At 37.0% G+C, this 21536-nt stretch overlaps 1 protein-coding gene across 2 annotated transcripts in view; it reads right to left on the bottom strand.

Moving 5' to 3' along the window:
* Nucleotides 1-1628: 1628 nt before the first annotated feature.
* The window catches only part of cnih3 (cornichon family AMPA receptor auxiliary protein 3), a 29911-nt gene continuing 10003 nt past the window's right edge, over nt 1629-21536 (bottom strand). Inside the window, exons 3-6 of one of the 2 annotated variants that reach the window (XM_079584034.1) lie at nt 18941-18988; nt 6827-6939; nt 5509-5652; nt 1629-3008 (exon numbers count right to left, since the gene is read on the bottom strand). In XM_079584034.1, coding sequence (XP_079440160.1) covers nt 2981-3008; nt 5509-5652; nt 6827-6939; nt 18941-18988 — 333 coding nt within the window. In that variant the 3' untranslated portion in view covers nt 1629-2980. Of the gene's footprint in view, nt 3009-5508; nt 5656-6826; nt 6940-18940; nt 18989-21536 lie in introns of both variants that reach the window. The other variant, XM_079584033.1, reaches the window with a different exon arrangement.

Below are 21536 nucleotides of genomic sequence, written 5' to 3' on the forward strand. Positions count from 1 at the left end.
TTTTGAATGAATCGGTTAAATGAATGATAAAATGACTCACTTCTATGACTAAAGAGTAAAGACAGAGGCTGCATCCAAAATCTCACTCTCTTGAGAAGGTTCTTTTTTTTGAAAGTAATTGCTTCGTAACCCTTAAAAAAGTATGTTCTGTATAGTGTGAAATTGTGTAGTATGAATGCAATCTGGATTAACTACATCCACCAATTTGCTTCAGTGACAACATAAAAGCCTAATATTTTTCTTACACACTATAAGTGAGTTTTATAGATACATAGAGTTGGTCCTAATCTTAGAATAGAAGAACGAAAAAGCTTGCTTGCTGAAGCTAAGGTGCCACAAAGAAATGTAGCTTGGAAAGATGATAAAAAAAACAGAAACCAGATTATGAAGGTTTACAGATGTTATTACTTGCTATTGTTATCTATAACAACAGATAATGAGATTTACTGGATCCTTTATTTGGCTTTTTAAGGATTATTTGGCACCTAAGAGGATGTATTAGTAAGTCAAGAACAAAATCTTTGTGAACAGCTGCCAAATAAAAAAAAAACTTCTTCTCTTGGGTAACTATTAGATTGAATGATCTGTTGCCAGAACACTGGCTAGATGTGCCAGCAATCGCAGACTGTACAAAGTTTTGAAAAATGCGAACATAAGCCAGACTACACAGATATGTGTGCGTTTGTTTGTGCGGCCAGGAAGCAAGGTGAAAAAGCCATCCAATCCTAGAAAGACAAGGCAAGTAAAATCCATGCTCAGCTGGCTTCATGGGTAATCCGTGCTGACAGGTTGGGCATCTTAGAAACCCGGCAAGCTGACAGGTTGCCCATCCAGCACTGTGTGGGGGACAACCACACTTGTCAAAGCACATAATGTGCAAAGCTCTTCGCTTGAGGGCAAGGATATTTTCTGAGTGGAACACACGGAACTCTTAAGAGCAAAGATAAGGTGTTATTTCATGAGAGCGATTATTATTTATCAACCCTAAAATACTCTTTTATTGTAGTTTATTGAGTTACGCATCTCAGATGTTCATGTCCCATGAGTCCCTTTGAGGCCAGAGCCAAAATTCATCACTAATCTTGTGCCGCAGCATACTAACCAGGGTCAGATATGGGTGTCGAAATAGTGTCAGAAAGCGCTGCGAGTGCCAGGACCTGCAGACATCTGATGACGTTCATTTCACGGCTATAAGTGGCAAAGTGTTCGATTGTTGGCAAATGGAGCTGCATCCTTTACAAACTGTAATTACGGAGCATGTGGCAGTGATTTGGACGGATAGCAGGTGGAGCAGGAGGACAGCCTGTCACCGATCTGTCAGCCAGTCACTGCCACACAGGGCTTGGCGCCAGAAAACACGTATAATAGTCGACTCATGCGCGGGAGGCAACGTTCCCTGAAGAGGAGACATCTGAGAGATGGGGGCACGCGTCAGTCCGAGGTGGATGTCACTCCAGGGTGAGGATTCCAATGCTTTGTGGGTAATTGAGTGAAATAACCACATATGTATAATGAACCGCATGACTGATGAAATTAATGCGATTGTGGAGGAAAAAAAAAACAATGCCTCCAACTCTCTTAGTGGTATTAAAGCATACGAGTGCTGCATGCAAGTGAAAGGACCTATGACAGTTTTAAAATAGTCTGTTTTATTTCATATACAAATTTCTTAAATGATATTTGGATGGGTGAACACGTCCACAGTAAGGATATAGAAAATGTTTGGTCATCATGTGTAACTACATAAGGCATACAAAAGCAGGCTACATGACAGCAGCAGAGTATAGTTCTGCTAGGGACCGGTATTATTATCCCCTACATAGCAATGAAAATGATGTAGTATCTCTACTGCTATTTTCAGTACTCTGCGTTAAATATGGTGCTCAACCAAAGCATCAAGTAGTCTTGAGGGGTTTATGCTCATATGCATCATGTGGTTACTCCGGACAGTTAGCCTGACTGATCCAACAACACTGTCAGTTTAAAATCTGTAGAATCTATAGAAAGAAGTAGTCAGAAACACTATGAACTCTAAAGAGATAGATAGATAGATAGATAGATATAGATAGATAGATAGATAGATAGATAGATAGATAGATAGATAGATAGATAGATAGATAGATAGATAGATAGATAAATAGATCGATAGATGAGAAAGTGTTAGATCATCAGCTGTGGTTTTAATTTCTTCCCTAGAATGAAAATCTATGATAGTTTGATACACTGTAATATATCGGAAGACTTGTACTGGGTATATAAATATGACTTGTTTTTCCACCACAACCAATAACTGTATCTATTGTGCAAACTCATAACATCTTTGTGCAAAATTGTGGAAAAGTGGCTTTTGTTTTCTATAATAAAGCCTCGATATTAGCATTTTGTAAATATAAAGTCCAAAAACATCTCAACCAACTGACACCAGCACATAAAAGCATTACACAAAGTTCTCTATGTACACGAGTAATGCAACAGATACATATTTCATATTAAAAACGCTTATGTTAGGAGTGCACAAATACACATAAAATATATCACAAAAGCTTCTCACACATGTAATCAAACTCAGTGGCCTAGTGTGTGACTGGTAAAAATGAAACATTCGCTGATCAAGTTAGCCATCGTTTCCTTTCATTTGTTTGAATCCGACGTTAATTTGAAGCTACATATAGTGAGTGTAAAGGTTGGCAGGTTTTGCTTCTCAAAGTGATAAAGGACATGTTGTGCTATGCCTGAGACAATCTTTGCAAATGTTACTGTGAGCTTGTGAAAAGCGCGTCACACCAGGTCCATGAGACATCTTGGGCGTTAAGTCAGATCTGTAAACAACACAGGGTTTTTCTGATGGGGTCAAGTCTTTTCTGTAGGTTCAGACACCGCGGTGTGTTGAACTTGTGTCTAGCGGTCTAGCTCTTCTTTCATTCAAATGTAGTTTAGAGCTTTCTGAAAACTGGACTTGACTTCAGTGTTGAGAACTCTGTTATGAGGTCACCAAGGAGTAGATCATACTGGAAGACAAAACAAAAAGGCATTACTGACATTGTGTGCAAAAATGTGTACTAAAAATCATAAACTAAGATAGATAAACTCCACTCCAAACATCACTCCCAGCTTCCATCCTATGTATTTGCTTAGAAACTGGGACTTCTCCCTTTATGCACACTACTTTTCGATTCTGTGAAATGAGCTTGTGCCCATGGGTTCCATCATTCTGTCAGGGAACGGCTTTAATTAGTTAATTTCTTCCTAGCTAACAACAAACACAAAGACACAATTTGTCCCCAAATTATCCAGCTGAAACCGCAGCATTCATCCTCAGCTTGTGGAAATGTGAGGCGAGGGGCTTCAAAGCAGTTGACGCTATGAAAAATGACAGCTTACAGCTTGAGGATCACTCCGGGCAGGTCATGATATGGATTGTATTTATTTAGAATGCACTGCCATATGTTGATGTATGTTGAATTTCTGTGCTGACTTCACACTAGGGGCCATTGATGTCATGCCAGAATGCTGTCCACAGGCATTAATACATAATAAGGGGTTGCCCTGATAAAAACTGCATAAGCAGTTCTTGGCACGCTGTGTCTTATTATCTTCAATGTGTGGGGGTTGGAAAAGTATGGCATGGGTTCCTTTTATATTTCTAATCTTTCATAAGAATTTTAAAGAAAGTAGATATATTTATGCCCTTTGAAATTATATCACTGCTGCTCATGCAGAATATGCTTAACCTAATCAGAATTTTTTTTTTTTTTGGAAGGTTGAGTGATTATATTCAGTGCACACAGCTCATGGCTGGTCTCAAACATAAAGATGTTTTCGATGGAGAGCTGCTGTATTATTAAAGAAAGACTGTGTCTTATTTGCGTCCTGAGAACATCTTTTTAGTGTGTAGAGTTGAAAGTAGAAGATCAATGAAAAATGTATTTCAGCTATGAGCAGATATGATCCTGATGGAGCCTGAGGCGAACAATGTTCCTCATGCCTTCGCAATCTTTGTGGAGCTTAACATATGAGAACTGGTGTGACATTTGCCCAAATCTCTCTTTCACTTCTATCAAAGTGGAAAGCTCCTTTCTTGAGTCATTAGGTTTGAATGGTGTTTAGAAAAAAACTACTATTGTAATTGATTGGGTGATGGCCTGGTGCGCTGATAATGGATTTACAATTGATTTGTAAGATTGATTCGTAAGAGGGAGCACAACATTGCGAATATTACAAAGGGTTAGAGTACAAATTAAGTTTGAAGTTCAAGCCACAGGGGTTAAACTAGGCAGGGCAGACAAATAGACAGTATTCATCAAAACAGACATTACATAAGAATTTATAAGATTTGTTTTGTTTCTTTTCAGTCGATGTGCAGACTGATTGTTCCAAGATAAGATCAGGTTAAGCATAATGTTGATTACCACAGAAATAATTAAAACGTAAAAAATGCGATGGTCATATTTTCAAGCACTATCAAATTATTTTATAAAAACGTGTATAATTTGAGAGTAACATTGTGTAAATCATCATGTTGGAGACAGATAAACTTTTTGTTATATTTGCCACCAAGATCATTTCTGTTTACAGACGTTGCTAAGTTATTCTATCACATTAGTATTATATTATTTAAGTATTGTGGTTATACTATACTTGTGGCTAAAGCATTGTGTGTTTTAACATTTATTGTCAGCCCCATTTTACTTCCATTCCTTCCAACTTCCAAGAATTAGAAATTATTTTCTGTGATATTTGAATGCTGTTGATTTAGTTTAATTTGTGCTGAACATTGGGTTACACTTTATTTTAACAGCATGTACTTACTACAGGGTTAGGATTTGGAAAGGGGTTTGGTTTAGGGTTAATTGGATGTATGCAGTAAGTGCATGTAACATATGTAACAAGGACACTGTAAAATAAAGACATTTCTTTAAAAAAGTAGCAATAAAAAGCCAGCCGTTAGAGGAAGGGTCAATATTCACGAAGATGGCATGACTGCTGTGAAGAGAAGCAACAACTCACTACCATCACTTCTAAAAGAGGGAGTGCGTAATAGATGCTGGAGAAAAAAGGGGGTAAAACGGCTGTATTTGGCCTAGAATTTCAATTCTAGAAGCAAATAGCGTTAAATAATGCAGAATGTGGCTGATACACAACAACTGCCTTTGATCTGACAAAAGGTCATAAGGCCTGTTCGCCCGAAGGGTGAACCTTTATAGAATATGTGCGTTTTTATGTGTATTTTTAACATTTAATGTGACGTGATATAGTGTGGATGAAAAAAGAATCAGGAATTCAACCCAAAGGCATGTTGCAGGCGTCCTTGTCAGTTCAAATGCTTGTATATGTAAGTATACATCTCTGCTATGCTATAGGCTTGAGATAGCTTATACTATACTATAGCAAAAGCACACAATAAAAGCATATTTAGCTGTAAAATATAAAAATCAGTTAAGATGTTGCACAGAATTAGCAGACGATAAAGTTTGGTTGAGATACAGTGACTTCTGGATATCTACTCACCAATAGAGATAGTAGAAGAAGGAGAGGACGAAGAAGGACATCTTGCACCAGGCTTCTTTTTGGCAGAATTTGAGCGTGTCTCCATTCATGACAGATGCTGGATCATAGAGAAGCTCCTTAGTGTCTGTGGGGCTGTGGAAGTACCTGCCGAAAATGGGAAAAAACACGAGGCGGGTAGTGCGTCTTGAAACATTATGTGCACCTTTGTTTTGTTTTTCGGTTTTTATTTTTAATTCATTTTACATCCAATGCAAAGTTTGGCTTGTCTAAGCCTCTTAATTCTATGAATTTCTGTCAATCTAAGCAGTTCTTGGAGATGGCTGACTTAAATGTAGTCTTTAATTGTAAGACAAGGAAAAACGCCTCCCCTAGTGTAATAATTCTATTAGGAAAATCAAAAACAAGGAGTGGAGGCTTTAAGTGCATTAGGAAGAAAGACGTGGAGGAATTGGAGCAAAACGAAGGGAAGAAGAGACTGACAGTGCACTGGAAAGCAGCATCATTGAATCTGTGAAAAAGGTAGACTGATTTTATTGAAAATTATTGATAAGGAATTCAACCAGCTAATCAAATGTAACTTCATAACAATAATTAAAATTCACCATTGTACTGACTAAGTTTGATATTTCACCATTCATCATTCTGCAAAATAATAATAATAAAAAACAATGATTTCTCATATTCTGAGGACGGTGGCAGTAATTGACAACAGCTCTGAACATTCAGTAACAAACCCTGAAGAAAGATTTAGAGCTCCAAAGAGACTGAAACTCATTTTATCCAAGTTATGAATTCCTCAGTTATTTCACTGTGTGATGAAACATTCAGTCTGCTATTATTCATCCAAAAAAATGAAAAGACTAATGCGTAGTGACAAGATCAAGAACACACTGAACATTTAGTGGCAAGGAGCTTTAATGTAGGATAATTAAGAATGGAATTGATCTGAAATAATTCCAATACTGATGCTGTATCAAGAGGATCAATCCTCACATACAAATATTGATTTTTTTTATTAAATAAGAATGATTTAACATGAAAATTCTTAGTAGTCTTAGAATTCTAAGAAAAGTCTTAGGATAAGAACCCCCGCCCCGCTAATGGCTTTTTAATTTTAAATGGCTATAATTAGCATTTTTATAATGAAATATTCACAAACAATACATTTAATAGAGGTATATTAATATCAGAAGTATTGCTATCTCAGGGACAAGTGGGATTTCTAATGACACCTATTTCAGTGATATCGGACAGGTAGCAGGCCATTAAAGTCCTCATAGGCTGTTTAAGCGGAGTAAAGGCTGGTTCAGGTGCTCACCTCCATGTGTTGTAGAAGAGCAGAGGGATATTCAGGCCTACGGTAAGCCACTCCTGAGCACACAGGAACATGATACAGAAGAGTCCATGGATAGAGTACTCTGGAAGCACCAACTAGAGAGAACACAGATAAGTAACTCAGTTCTTTTCTAAGGTAAAACAGGGGGAAGACAGTGCTCTGATTTAGGTCTGATTCATGCAGTTAGATCTATGGATTTGAAATCTTTGATTAATTCTTAAAGGAATAGTTCACCCAAAAATTAAAAATCTGTCATTATAAAATGGATAGTTCCGGTCATTGTTTCTGATTGGTTGAGCCGCGTTCGAAGCCGTTGTAAATACTCAACATAAACATACACTCGTGACCGCATTACATTAGTATTACTGCGCAACTGCCGTTTGTGCTTCTTTGTTGCTGTATGTGTTGCTTGGCAACCTCTCTGGAACTACATTGCTTGGCGGAGGAATAAATGTTTTATAACATTATATTTTTTGTTGCTGGTGTTTATTTTATGAATAAAATAAATATTAAAATGAATATTTTTATGGAGTAACCGTTTTTTAAAAGCAATAAGCCCCTTGAAGCCGTGTTTTACAGTGAATTTAGAACAGCTAAGGGGGTTTTAGGCACTCCGCTCCGCTAACATGCCTAACAACGCCCCTTAGCTGTTCTAAATTCACTGTAAAACACGGTTTCGCGGGGCTTATTGCTTTGTTATACACTCACCCTCATTTCATTTTAAACTGTATTACTTTTATTTAAAGAGTGACTAGGATATTACGCCATTATTCAATTTGTAATGTATTAAATTGTAATTTGGATGAACTATCCTTTTAAGAAAGGAAATGACTGTTTTATATTCACATACTGTGTGTTGCTCTGAAGAGATTGCAGAGTGAAAAATTGGATTTCTCTTATATAAGAAAGAAGGATACAATTGTAATGTTTTCATGTAAATTCTAAGGCAGAGTACTTGATGAAATCAATAAAAGTCTAAGGTGATCACTGGAGTTCACATTGTGAGTTTGAGGACATGGTTACAGGTTTCTAGGTTATGCTAGCCTAGTTCACCTTCAACTGAGGAAGAACAGGGCAATTTTAGGCGACACTGCTGTACCAGTTTGCTGTAAATGGACAAGAAAGGGGACTCTTAGGGCAGTTACTTTGGACAGTACTTGAGGTTGCTAAGTAATACCTCTACTTCAGCTGTGTTGCCCACAGTGGGCTTTCCATAGATTTCCATTTCCATTCCATATATATATATATATTTAGGACTTAAGGCTTAAAGGACTTAGCCATTAACAGTTTATACCTGACACAGACTGAGGGCTCAGGGCTGGCTTCAGTGAATCATTTATCACTTAAGACACAACATCCTAAGGCACAAACCTTTCCTTTTAGAGTCCACAGCAGGCTAAAGAAAATTTGGTTCAGGCCAACATTTATGTAAGAGGGCTCATTAAAGTTTGACCTGTCCCAGCTATTTAACCTTATTGGCGCAGAAAAAGCCCAAAATATTCCATCATTACTACAAAAATACCCTAGATATAAAAAGAAAAGGATGCTTTAGAGAAAATGTCTTGTCCTGTGTAATTCCCTTCTGCATGCCACATTATCATCTTCACAACAAGAGAAATATTAAAGTCACCTTTATTTATACAGCTCTTAATACAATACCGATAGTTTTAAAGCAGCTTAAAGGGATAGTTCACTTTGAAATTAAATTTTGGTATGTTTTAGCTTACCTCAAGGGCATCCAAGATGTAGGTGTCTTTTTTTCCACAGTAGTTTCAATTTTGATATTTTTAGGTCAAACCGTTCTTGTCTGACAGTCATATCATGCAGGTCTATGGTCACTGTCTCAAAGAGCACACACCGAGTCCAAATTAAAACAATTCCCCATCGTCCAAATTAAACAATTCCCAATCGTAAGTACACATTGATGGCCTAAGACACGAAACGAGCGGTTTGTGTGAGAAAACGAACGGTATTTATATAGTTTTTACCTCTTGTAACACAGCCAGGTCCAAGTGATCTGAGGGCGCGGGCGCTTCCTGGTGCACAGACTGGTGCATAGATGTATACACTAGATGTCGCCTTGGCTACGGCAGTTCATTGGAACGAATGTCTTTACTGCTAATTCTAGTGTATATATATCTATGCACCAGTCTGCGTACACGTCACACAGAAGGAAGCGCCCGCGCCCTCAGATCACTTGGACCTGGCTGTGTTACAAGAGGTAAAAACTATATAAATACCGTTCGTTTTCTCACACAAACCGCTCGTTTCGTGTCGTAGGCCATCAATGTGTACTTACGATGGGGAATTGTTTAATTTGGACGATGGGGAATTGTTTTAATTTGGACTCTGTGTATGCTCTTTGAGACAATGACCATAGACCTGCATGATATGACTGTCAGACAAGAACGGTTTGACCTAAAAATATCAAAATTGAAACTACTGCGGAAAAAAAGACACCTACATCTTGGATGCCCTTGAGGTAAGCTAAAACATACCAAAATTTTATTTCAAAGTGAACTATCCCTTTAACAGGGATAAACAGGAAAATAATTATTCTGTGATGCAAACAGAATTCAAATCTTCTGTAAAGCAGATCTAAAAAGACAACAGTAAACAGTCATTATTCAGTTGGTAAATCTGTTCAGTGTTGATTCCGTTCGGTTTAATAACTGTGTAAAGTTCATAAATTATGGAATGCTCAATTCATCTATAAAGCAGCTCTGGAGAAAACAGTGATATCATTATCCAGGCCAGTGTTGTTCTCATCCAATAATGTTAGTGCAGTTCGATCAATAATATTGCTGAATATTAAGTGCCTCCAACTAACTGGCCAGATGAACAAACATGGTGTGGTTTAATTCCAGGCTGCATTACAAGTCAGATTGTGGACTAATATCATTCAGAATATTTCATCTCCTTCTACTTGAAGATCGGGACATACACGTCAGCATTTGGTGGGAGGGGAGCTAAAGCTGACCATAGGGTCTGTGCAGAAGACTTGTCCTCATGTCTTCGCTGAAGGCCAAACAAAGACTTTAACATATTTTGCATGAATTCAAGTTATTATTTAAACCGTTCCCTGCTTAGTGTATCTATTCACTTCAAGCTGAGGCTCATGGGTAATTTATTATCTGGATTTTAGCTGAATTGTGAACTGCCGTTGGCAAAGCAAAGTCTCTCTTCTAAAACTCCACTCTCCTCTCTAGAATAAATGATCTTCCTGCCATCGCTCTACATGGGAGACTCGGGAGAGTTAGATGTTAGCATTAATGCAGTCTAATCAGTATTCCAATTAGTCTAATCAATCTTGAACAAAAATTTACATTCAAATTATTTATAATCAGCATTCTCTCACCTTGTCCACCATCTTGGGTTTATTGTTTTTCCACTGAGCTTGTTGCAATGCATTTTGGGACTGCATTCTGCATGAGTTATATTTGTGAAGTTGCCTTCCAATTTGGCTTTACCTATCTTATAAAGCAGCATAAGTAAGTTGCTTACCTTTTGAAACAGCTTCTTTTTTTTTGCGCCCATGATGCCTTAAAATGATAGACTTCAGAACAGGGCAGAGGGCAGTAATACATTCTGGATAATCAAGTAAATATGGACTGGCAGCTGGCCCAGGAAGTGCCCATCTGGAAGATCAGTCTTAATCTGTTAGACTTCAGGGCTTCTGAACATCTGACTAACTTTAGGCACAATATTTTGTCCTTCATTTCAGTGGCACACATAAACAACAAACAGCAATTTTGGAGTGATTTTATCATTATGTGTGATATTTATGTGACATTAACTAGCAGACCAGCTGTGACACTAAATAATAGCATGTCTTAAATAAAATTGCAGAAATAAAGCCATATTCTGCCATCAATTGTAATACAAAGTAAATAAATTCCTGGCTGGAGAAATTCTTGTTTAAAGGTGCAGTATGTAATATTGACAGCTAGTGGTTGAAATGGGTACTGCAATATTGGAGAGAGATTCGCCGCACACTCCTCCACAGTCTCGACACTCACACGGTTTGCCAGATTGAGGACACGCAAGAGGAACAAGTGTAATTGGCAATGGAAGGTGACACACGTTTTACACTGTAAGTTGAAGAGTTGATTTATCCGCATTTATTATATCTCTGGACATACTGTACTAATGGATGCTAAAGCTTTATAGGTCGGGTAGAATCTGCAATCTCTCACGCAGTTCTTTTGCTTGCGTCCATGGCTACAATACGCTGTATTTTCCACCAACTGGCAACCTGGGGTGTCGAAATACTATTGGTTAAATTGGCTATGCGCAGGATCACACCAAAACAAAAACAGACTTTCCGACATGGAACGCACATTTCGAAGTAGAATAGCTGGCTGCAGCGTTGTTTTTCCGGAGAAACATGAATGTGAACAGTCAAAAAAATAAATACAAATAAAATAAAAAACCTACAGCACCCTTTACATGATTTCCTGTTGAAAATAGAGGCAATAAAATATAATTTGGTAACATTTTACAATAAGGTCTCATTTATTAACATTAGTAAAAGCTTTCACTATCTTGAAGTATTAGTGAGCTGAGCAATATATTTTTACAACCTTTGTGATTTTTTGTTATTGTTAGGTCATAAAAATGCAGCTTTATTATGTTAGAAATTAACTAATATTAACAATTACCTTTTGATTTTTAAAATGATGTATTTGTTAATGTTGGAATTAACATTAACTAAGATTAATAAACACTGTAGAAGTAGTGTCCAGTCTTAATTAATGTTATTTACAAATGGTAACAAATGAAACCTTATTGTAAATTGTTAACAATAGTTATTTGTAATAATAATAAACTTACTTTGTCATATTTCAGATATTATGTTTTTTTTATGGGTTTAAAATCATTTTTTGGCTGTATATCAGCATTTTCCTGCATTTTCCTGACTCTGTACACTTGAAGCCTCTCATGCACACATTTAACCATTCAGAAGGAGCTAGTTTCTCCACCATTGCTTTACCTATGTTAATTATAAGGACCACTCAGACCGAAGTCCAGAAGCTTTGAGTGCTTTAAGTATAACTTTTAAACTTGCCTTCCCATGGGATTCACAAGAGCCTCTTCAGAATCATGTCACCTAATGAGAGGTCTACTTTGGCGGAGAGCTTTGTACTGTGGAGTGTCCTTCACATTCTCTCTTCCTCACTCGCTCTAACCCTCTGTTCCCACCATTAGTGCAAAAGGGAGCAAACACCAAACCTGTAGATATCTCTTTAATGAGGCAGTGTGTCTTGACAACATATATATATATATATGTGGAGATAAAAAAGAAATGGGCAAGAGCCACTGATACCATTAGAGGACTGACCACAAGAATAGAGAGGACAGTTCTACATACAGTGCTTGTAACCATAAATAAATGCATATATGTTCAGGACCCATTCCCTTATTACAATGACAAATCTGACTGTGCCCTCAGATTAGCAACAGCACAATGTTCTCGGCCTTAGTAGATCAGAATAGCCGCTATAGTCTCCAATTACTGTCTTGCTCTTTCAGCAGCAGCCAATAATTAACTGCAGCATAGAATTATACATATTTTCTCTTTAAAGAACATCTATTCCCATGAGACAGGATGGCATATGAACTGGCTCTCCATTAAACTATTTGGACTGTAATTATCACCATTTTCAATATCAGGTTATGGCACAGATACACTCTTCCAGGCTGAAAATGAAAAAAATAAATAGCGTATTCAAGATAAAGCATGCAGGGTCAAAAACAGAACAATTACCAGCAGAAACACTGTCATATTTGATGCACCAAGAGATATTATATTTATTTATTTATTATGTATAGGCTTTTATAAAGCAGTTGCAAAAAAAAAAAAGAATTTCTACAACCCTGCAATATCCTTCTGTCAGAATAAAACAATACATAATAATATAAATCAATTGAATAATAAATAATAAACTGAATAATAATGAATGTGAAAGAGAAAGGTTACTGAACATGTAATGTTAAAAGTTAACATTAATAATATCTATTATTAACAAATAATACAATATGCTGTATTTCTACAACCCTGTAATATCCTAAAATTACATAATAATAAAAAACAACTGAATAATAAAATGACAAACTTAACTAACATTTTTTAATTAAAATAATGTAGAATTTTTTTTAGAGAATTTTTAGAAAAAATTCTGTAATACCTCATGCTGTGTTTCCATACCCCTGCAATTCAATTCAGTACACATAAACATATAATAATATGAATTTATTGAATAATCATTTATAAACTTAAATGGCAAAATATTCAGAACAGGCAGGAACAAGATATTTCTAAACACTTAAAAAGTCTTAAAAAACTATAATAAACATGTAAATGTAAGTCAACCTTGGGTAAGAGACAAGTGACGTCAAGCTGGAAGGAATACACTAATTGAAAGTTATAGTGGAACACTGATTTTTAGCGGCTGAGTAATTATACCAGCAGCAGCAGAAGAACTGCCACACCTCTGATAAGAGCACATTGTCTCAGAGCCTGTGACAGGCTAATAGGCCCCTGCTGCCCCCTACACACCCAAGTCTCAGACCTAACAAGATGCATACAGAGACAAGATACTGTATGATTACCAGCCAGATGTTGCTATTTTTAAAAGCCACAAAGGAGAATGCTCTTTTCTCCAGCAGCGCGGGGCCAGCTACAAGAGGCTTGATAACAAAGGCTTATTTTTAACTGTTTTTTCTTTCTGAAAAGAGTTTAGCATATACATCACGAGCTGATAAATTCATAAGCAGGTTTTCATTTTTCATCGCACACGACTGATCTAGGCGGCTCAAGCAAATTCATTCACAGGCTACGCCTCGGCAGCAGTAGTTTAGTCTCGGCACTAAACTGTCTGATGAAGGCTGGGCTGCTTTTGGCTTGGTAAGAGACTGAGAGCAGTGCAAGAAAGCCCCCTCCTCGTTCTCTGCCCTGAGCCCTTTGAAGGCAAATGGAGCTTTTCCTCCAGGCAGAGGCAGAATTTCTTACTGCGCTCCCGAGTATATCCATGTAGGGTGTGAAAAAGAAAAATCACATTCCCTGCTCTAATGAGATAAGGATTGCTTGGAAAAGACATAAGAGGGAGAGACTGAAGTATGTGTGAGGCAAAAAACAGCAGTCTACCAATCTGAGATGAGGTTTCTTTCTGACTTATGCTTGAAAAAGTGCATCTGAATCTGGCCTGAACATGTTGTCACCGTAATAGAAATTATGCAGAATAGTACTGAAGATGATGCCATTGTACTGAAGCTGTAGAAAATTATTAAAATAATATATGGACATTTTAACTTTGTATCAAGCTGCCGTCTGTGTTTCTGCCGACTATTATATATGAAGATGTACAACTCTAAAAAGAAACATTTTCAAATAATCACTATAACACTTTCATACACTCTAAAAAATGCTGGGTTGTTTTAACCCAATTTTGGGTCAAATATGGACAAACGTTGGATCAAAAATGCAATTAAAAAATGTAACCCAATGGCTGGGTTTGTCCATATTTGACCCAAAATTGGGTTAAAACAACCCAGCATTTTTTAGAGTGTAATCACAGAGAATGGGGTATTGGGGTAAGCTGTGCCCGTATGTCCTCTATAGTACATAAAAAGAAACTGGACACATTTGTTTTTTGTCCAATGTTCAGGCAACCTATTTGAAAACAGTCAAACAATCATTTTGCAATTCCTTTGCGTTTTTGATATGGGTATGTTATTTATGTTGTCGCAAAACCTTCAAGCATTGTCAAGTTATGTTTACCACAGACCTTAACCCCGTAAGAAAATCCCGAGGGAACTAGTGGCGAATTAGTCTTGCAGACTTTGATGTCATCCCTGCACCGCTCTATTGCAAGGGTCTCAATGCGATCCTTTTGAGAAGATCCAACGTAACAGATCTCAGAGTCAGAACCCAGGTTCAAAAGAGTCTTATTAAATGTTTTATGCTCTGTCATATATCTCGAATTATGCGTATCCCTGTGTACCGGAAACATCATTAGGGTAGTTTCCAAAGAGAAAGGGGCTGCTGCATATCATAGGTCTTTTATGAATGATCCTCTGCCTTTCAGCCTCTACCATTGTCATTTCCATTTATCGAAAATTCTGTGCAAATGCCTTTGGTGATGAATGCAAGTGTGAAGTGGAGTGATGAGAGGACAGAAACGTTTGTACTGCAACATCAAAAAGTAGCTTCTCGTTTGAAGAACAAACACACAGCGTTGGCAACCATAGGGGATTACGCCGCACTCCCCCAGTGGACGGCTCTGATTGGCTCCTGGAATATTGACCTTGACCTTCAGAGTTAGAGGGAAAAGCTTAGCTTAAGAGAAAGACAGGGTCAAAACAATGATGGTATACCACAGGGACAGAACTTGACAGTAAAATTAAACAATTATAGGTTCTGAATTGTGTTGTACTGAAAACGGTTTTATGGAACAGTAAACTATAAGCCGTTATCTTATTGATTCTTTGACAGACATGAATTAAAAACTTTTCAGCTATTTATTATTCAAACAGGGGTACAAAAGGATATACTTGTGTTAAAGATTATTTAAAGAAAACAGCACTGGGCTACCGGCCAAATGTTTTGGCCAAGTGTTATGATGAATGGTGAAAATACAATTTATTCAGAGCCATGATTTTTTTCTGGCAGAAATTTAGTCAAATGGTTAGTAGAGGTCAGGTAGATTTTATTATTATTTGAAAGAAATTAATATTTGATTAGTTTGAATATTAAATGAATAACTAACCCTAACCCTAACCCTAACCTAACTAACCCCTAACATAACCAAAGACACATTAATTGATCGAAAGTTATAGTAAATGCATTTATAATGTTACAGAATATTTCCATTTCAAATAAATGCTGTTCTTAAGTGTTCTATTCATCAAAGAATTGTGAAAAAAGTATCCCGGATTCCACAAACACAACCATTTTCATAATTGATAATAATAAGAAATGTTTCTTGAGCACCAAATCAGCATGTTATGCCAAGTTCACACTGAACGATTGTAATGATTTTAAACGAGATCACGACAAATGCCCAAAACCATAGGCAAATCAGTGCTCGTTCACGCGAGTGACGATCACGCAGTGTGAATTATCAAAGACGCGATCTGAGACAATCGCTGACGAGTCGCAGACGCCCGTGAGATATTTGGCATGCTAAATATCTGGACCTGTCGGCGATTCAAAATCCTGATGTGTGACTGTGTTCTGACTGAAAACTACATCGGCGATGACCTACAGCCAATGAGAGAGCAAGATACTGGGCAGCGGGATGTTCAGGGAACAGTTATATACCAGAATATCAGTATTTTAACATTGCAAAATTATTTATTTATCCCCAACTCTCTTTACAGAACACACTCCTTGCTCCCCGTGTCATTTCCTCCAGCGCACGGGTAATTTGGATCGCAAGCCTCTTGCGTGCCATCATTTTGAATAACGTGTGAGTACTTACATTATTTCCTTATCACTTTTTGCGTGTGTTTGGTTGTGAAACGTAGTTTGCGGAGTGCGGTGCGAAGTCATGCGGTGTGAAACCTCCTGTCGCCGATCCATCGTGTAGTGTGAACACAGCAGAATGTTACCCCAGATAGTCACACAGTGTGAAAAGAACAGTGACCCGACTACTTTGAAAATCGTTCAGTGTGAACTCGGCATTAGAATGATTTCTGAAGGATTACTGAAGACTTCTGAAAATTCAGCTTGGCAATCACAGGAATAAATTACATTTTAAAATACATTTAAAAAAGTGATTTTAAATTCTAATAATATTTCACAATATTGCTGTCTTTACAGTATTTTAAATCACACAAATACAGCGTTGGCAAGCAGAAGAGACTTCTTTCAAAAGCAAACAAACAAATACACATACTGTATATGTATAAATTACTGGTGCCCGGTATCTGAATTATGGATCCTGAAAGGACGTGTTAGCAGTTGTCTAAAAATATGCTGGCACTTTGCAAAGAAGCTCTGTGTGCATAAGTCATTCAAACAAACCACCATTCCTTTCTTGTTTTTCCAGACATTTCATGCTCTGTGTGTTTTGGTGAATACACACAAAATGACACAGATGTCAAAGACTGACATTTACACCGGCCTAACAAAAATGAGAAAACATGCATGTTTGTTTGCCGGCTGTGAAAAATACTCCGCGCCTTTAGTGGGGGGGAAATAAATGATCTAATGCTACCGTTTGTCACCCTAGCACTGAATACCTGTGAGCATAACTGAATGTCTCATTCTGAAAAGATGCACAATACACAGATGCACTCGGCAATAAAACTGTCTCACTAGCAAAAACTTTGCTACGTATATGTTTATTCTCTCTTATTTGCTGAGTAAAGAGATCCGCAGCTGTTAGGACTACGGTACCTGTTCAGAATAAAAATGAACTTTTCTTTATTTACTGTCTGGCTTGATTCTCACAAATTATCATTGTGCTCATGTCAGTCAAAGCAAAGACTGTGACCCATTAGGGTGTGATAAGAGCCTTAAGCTAAGTGTTTACAACCAAGATAATTAATAATGATAATAAATGACAAACCACATGCCCCATGTGCATGAAGACCCCAACCGAGAGACAAAGAGGGAAGGGAAAAAATAAGCAAGAACAATAACAGCATGTCACCTTTCCAAAGCTTTAAAACCTAACGGTGGCTTTAAACGTGGCTTGTTCAATCACAATTTACAGCTGTAAACCTGGTGTGTCTGTTAAATTGCAGACAATTCAGCTCAAGCACATGTGAAGCCCTTGTGGACACTGTTCGGATAAGTGTTTTTGTCAGGCTGTGTTTTCTTTTACATTTGCAGTCAGGTGAAACCGAGTGACAGCAGAAACCTTTTCAGCAAGGTGCACATGCACACGGAGCAGCTGGGACTCTAGACGAGCCTCATTCCACGAGACATATTACTCATGAAGGCGGCTGGAAGGCGTTCTGCTGATGTTGGCACAATATGTAGTATATGGAACATAACTGGTTCTGGCCCCCTGTAACAGTGCTTGGATTCAAATGTTCAAACACCCACAATGCCTTCAGTTTCACACTAAAAGGGTTTGGGAAACACTTTACAATACCTTGATTATTAAGAAGTCATCATTGTACAACTGAGACGTGTCAAAATGCTTCTATTTTGCAGTTTTAACAAGCTTAAATAAATAAACTCCTAATAAACTCAAATTACATTTTCAGTATTATAATATAATATAATATCATATAATAATATATTATATAATATAATATTATATAATATTATATTATATTATAAGTAAGGGTTAATCTATTAAATTAATAGATTAAATAAATGGACGACAGCGAGGCGTGAACCGTCCGACACGCACCGAAGTCCAATAATACCTGACAATGGACACCTCGAAGGGCATTAACCCGCTTATACCATGTTCACTTGCCAAATAACACATTTTTAAAACATTAGTTTATATTTTAATTTGTTTTACAATCAAAACCTAACGGTTTTAGAACTCCTTTACTAGGTGTCCTACATCACTTTTTAATGGACACCCTGCAGCCAATCAGAATCGAGTATTCACCCAGACCATGGTATAATATAATATAATATAATATAATATAATATAATATAATATAATTGAATATGTTATATTATATAATAGAATATGTTTTTCCATTCCACTGTGCTACTTTTCCATTATTTTTCAATGTAAACACGCGGTGGACGGACGTCTTTAACCGTTGCGCTGGTGTCTTTTATAGCAATTCCCGCATGACAAGGCATTCTAAACATGCGGCGCTCAAGTTAAAAGAAGTAAAAGAATACCTTGCGCTTTTTCCCTGTTCTACTGGCCTGTGTCTCACGTTTTTAACAGCAAAACACATTCTGCGTAAGCCGGCCCTTAGAATACATAGAAAGTGACATCGATAAAATTGGACCTCATTCAGACTCCAGGACCAATTCTTTTTGGATCTAATTAAGCATAAAATGCAGTACATGTCACCTCGAATGCAAAAGTGGTCAATCAATATGGGTTTTCCAATGACTGATTCTTAAACTTTTAAATTCCCCACAGATAAAAGACAAACGTTACATACCTTTCGCAGCAGGCAGCAGATCCTCTCAATATTCCGCAGCCTTTCACGCTGTTAAAAGAAACACATATCTATTAAATCTCATATAACACCTAAAATGCCAGTCTCAAGGACAAAACTATACGAAGGCCACATCCTTCATTTGATAAAAAGTTGATGTGATGCATCAAAAAAGCAGGAGTAGGGTGGATTTTTAGATTTTAACGATGTCCATGAGTGTATATGCATTCATACGTGTGTGTGCCACAGTGGTTGGTTTTGACATGCCACTGCTGCCTGAGGCACGTGTTTTCTGTAGCTCCTGGACAATGTTCCCTTGCAGAATCATAGAGCACTATACACTGGCAAGGACATCAAGGGACTTTCATTTAGAAAAACAACAGCCAAGAGGTGGAAAAAACAGCAGGGAGTTTTTTGAATGGCATGAGAAAGTGGCATATGGTGATTCCTTCCAAACATGTACGTTTTGGGGGTCGGGAAAAGTGGCAATACTCTCAAGGGAGAATGTTTCAACACACTCCCAGACATAGTCAGTGCTTTATCATTTAATCACATGTGTGCAATGGATTAAATCTAATTCAACAGAGAGTTGAATGCATGGTCTGCTGATTCAAATCAGGCTAGCGTTTCCTTTTTTTGCACCAGTAATTTACTTTCTCTGCATGCAGTTCTCTTATATGCACTATGGAATAATTTTTCATATTTGAGGCACAGAAAGAAGCAGAACTCAATGGGAGCCATGTGTGGATGTACGTTTGGCACAAATAAATCTTACATGAGTGACACAGAAGAAAAATGGCTGCACTGCCTAAAAAAGCACTATTCTCATGCCCGTTGGCAAGAAGTGCAAATATGTTGTTTTCTGCAGTAATGAAGACTAAACATACATATTTTTTTGCCATTTTTTTTTACATTTCAACTTAACTTCATTCAACACAATGCATTATTTATACTACTAGCCTGCACTTGTAAATAATGTACTGTTATTCACTAATACACAGAGCCACCCATAGTGACCACTACTACTCCTTCTCAGCAAGAATGGCCGTGTTAGTCACACATACAAACTAAAGATGATGCTATATTCTTTTTTTCTAGTAAATGTTTTTTTTGTTTTTGTTTACAAATAATTTGCAGACAGGGGCGTTGTGAACCTGTTTTTCTTAAGTGGCAGCAATAGAAGTCCTGTCTAACTTGGTGCCCAATTCAAGATAACACACTAGAGATTCTTAATTGCTCATTTTATATAAGACATATCCAGGCTCAAATAATATGTAATATAATATATCCAAGTAAAAAAGTTTGTATGTTAATCTATATTAATCTGTATTATAATATAATATAATAGCCTATATTATAATATAATAATATATTTAAACAAACTGCAAAGATCTTGCAATAATATAACAACATAATTATATTTAATATATGATTATTATTATATGTAATACTATATATAATTATTATATATTATAAATTAAATTATTCGATTTTTGCCACTGGCAAAAAAGTGTCATGATGCTTCTGTGTGCTGAATTTGGTGATTTTTTTTTTTAAATATATGCAGCTTTTTCCCCAAAGTTTCTTCAGTGCATTTCCAACATTTTTTTCTAAGGCTTTTGATTGGCAACCCCCACTGTCTTGTTTCAGCACACAGCTGTGTTTCAGAGATTACACCAAACATCCATGAAAGTTAGACAGAACTCTGACTATTTTTGGACCGCACCTCGTTTTAGTTCATCCAAAATTTGCTTAAGACTTGTTTTCACACCATTCCACTCCTCAACAACAGCATGCAAATATATTCCACTGGCAGCCATAGCGACTGGAGATAACCGCAGCCATATCAGCACTTTTAATTAGCAGGCAATTAGACCAAGCTCCCTTTGAAATATTCGTCAGCACAAATTCTGCTTGACAAGTGCTTGCATACAGTGTAAACAATGTATTAAATACAGGACAGAGAGTCAATACAGCAGCGAGATCATAATGTTCTTGAGCCGTAGAATCGGCAACATACGGTAATCCTTGACGGAGATACAAATGCAAACACAGCAGAACTGAGTCTGAATCTCCGATGTGCAAATGATATTCAGCATACCAATAACAATGGCATAGAAAAGAGCATGAACAGATTTGATCAAAAGCTGAGCCTCTGAACAAACTCAAACTATTTAGGTCACTTTAACTTTGCATTCCCTCATACCTAAAATCATGAACAAAACATGGAAAAATATGCGTAAAGTTTTTTTATTTTTTTATTACTAAAATATGACCTAGACCTCCTTTAAAGGAACCGTATGTAAGATTGTTGCCAAAACTGGTACTGTAATCACTTTCAAATGACAATATCCTGGCCGGACTACTGTTGTCAGTGATATAAGTATTTGAAATGAACATGATTTCTTAATGTCTACTGACATATCAGGGCCATTTTATGATTAATTGAAATACATTTCTTACATACGGTTCCTTTAAATGAGAGTTCACATGCAGTGAGTTTTTGCTAATCACAATCCAAAATTGTCAATTGTTTTATATAAACAAAAAATGGCTTGTATAATGTAAAATATGGGCCCTGACACAGACCCTGCTATCG

Source organism: Phoxinus phoxinus, assembly GCF_949152265.1.
Source record: "Phoxinus phoxinus genome assembly, chromosome: 16".
NCBI lineage: Eukaryota > Metazoa > Chordata > Actinopteri > Cypriniformes > Leuciscidae > Phoxinus > Phoxinus phoxinus.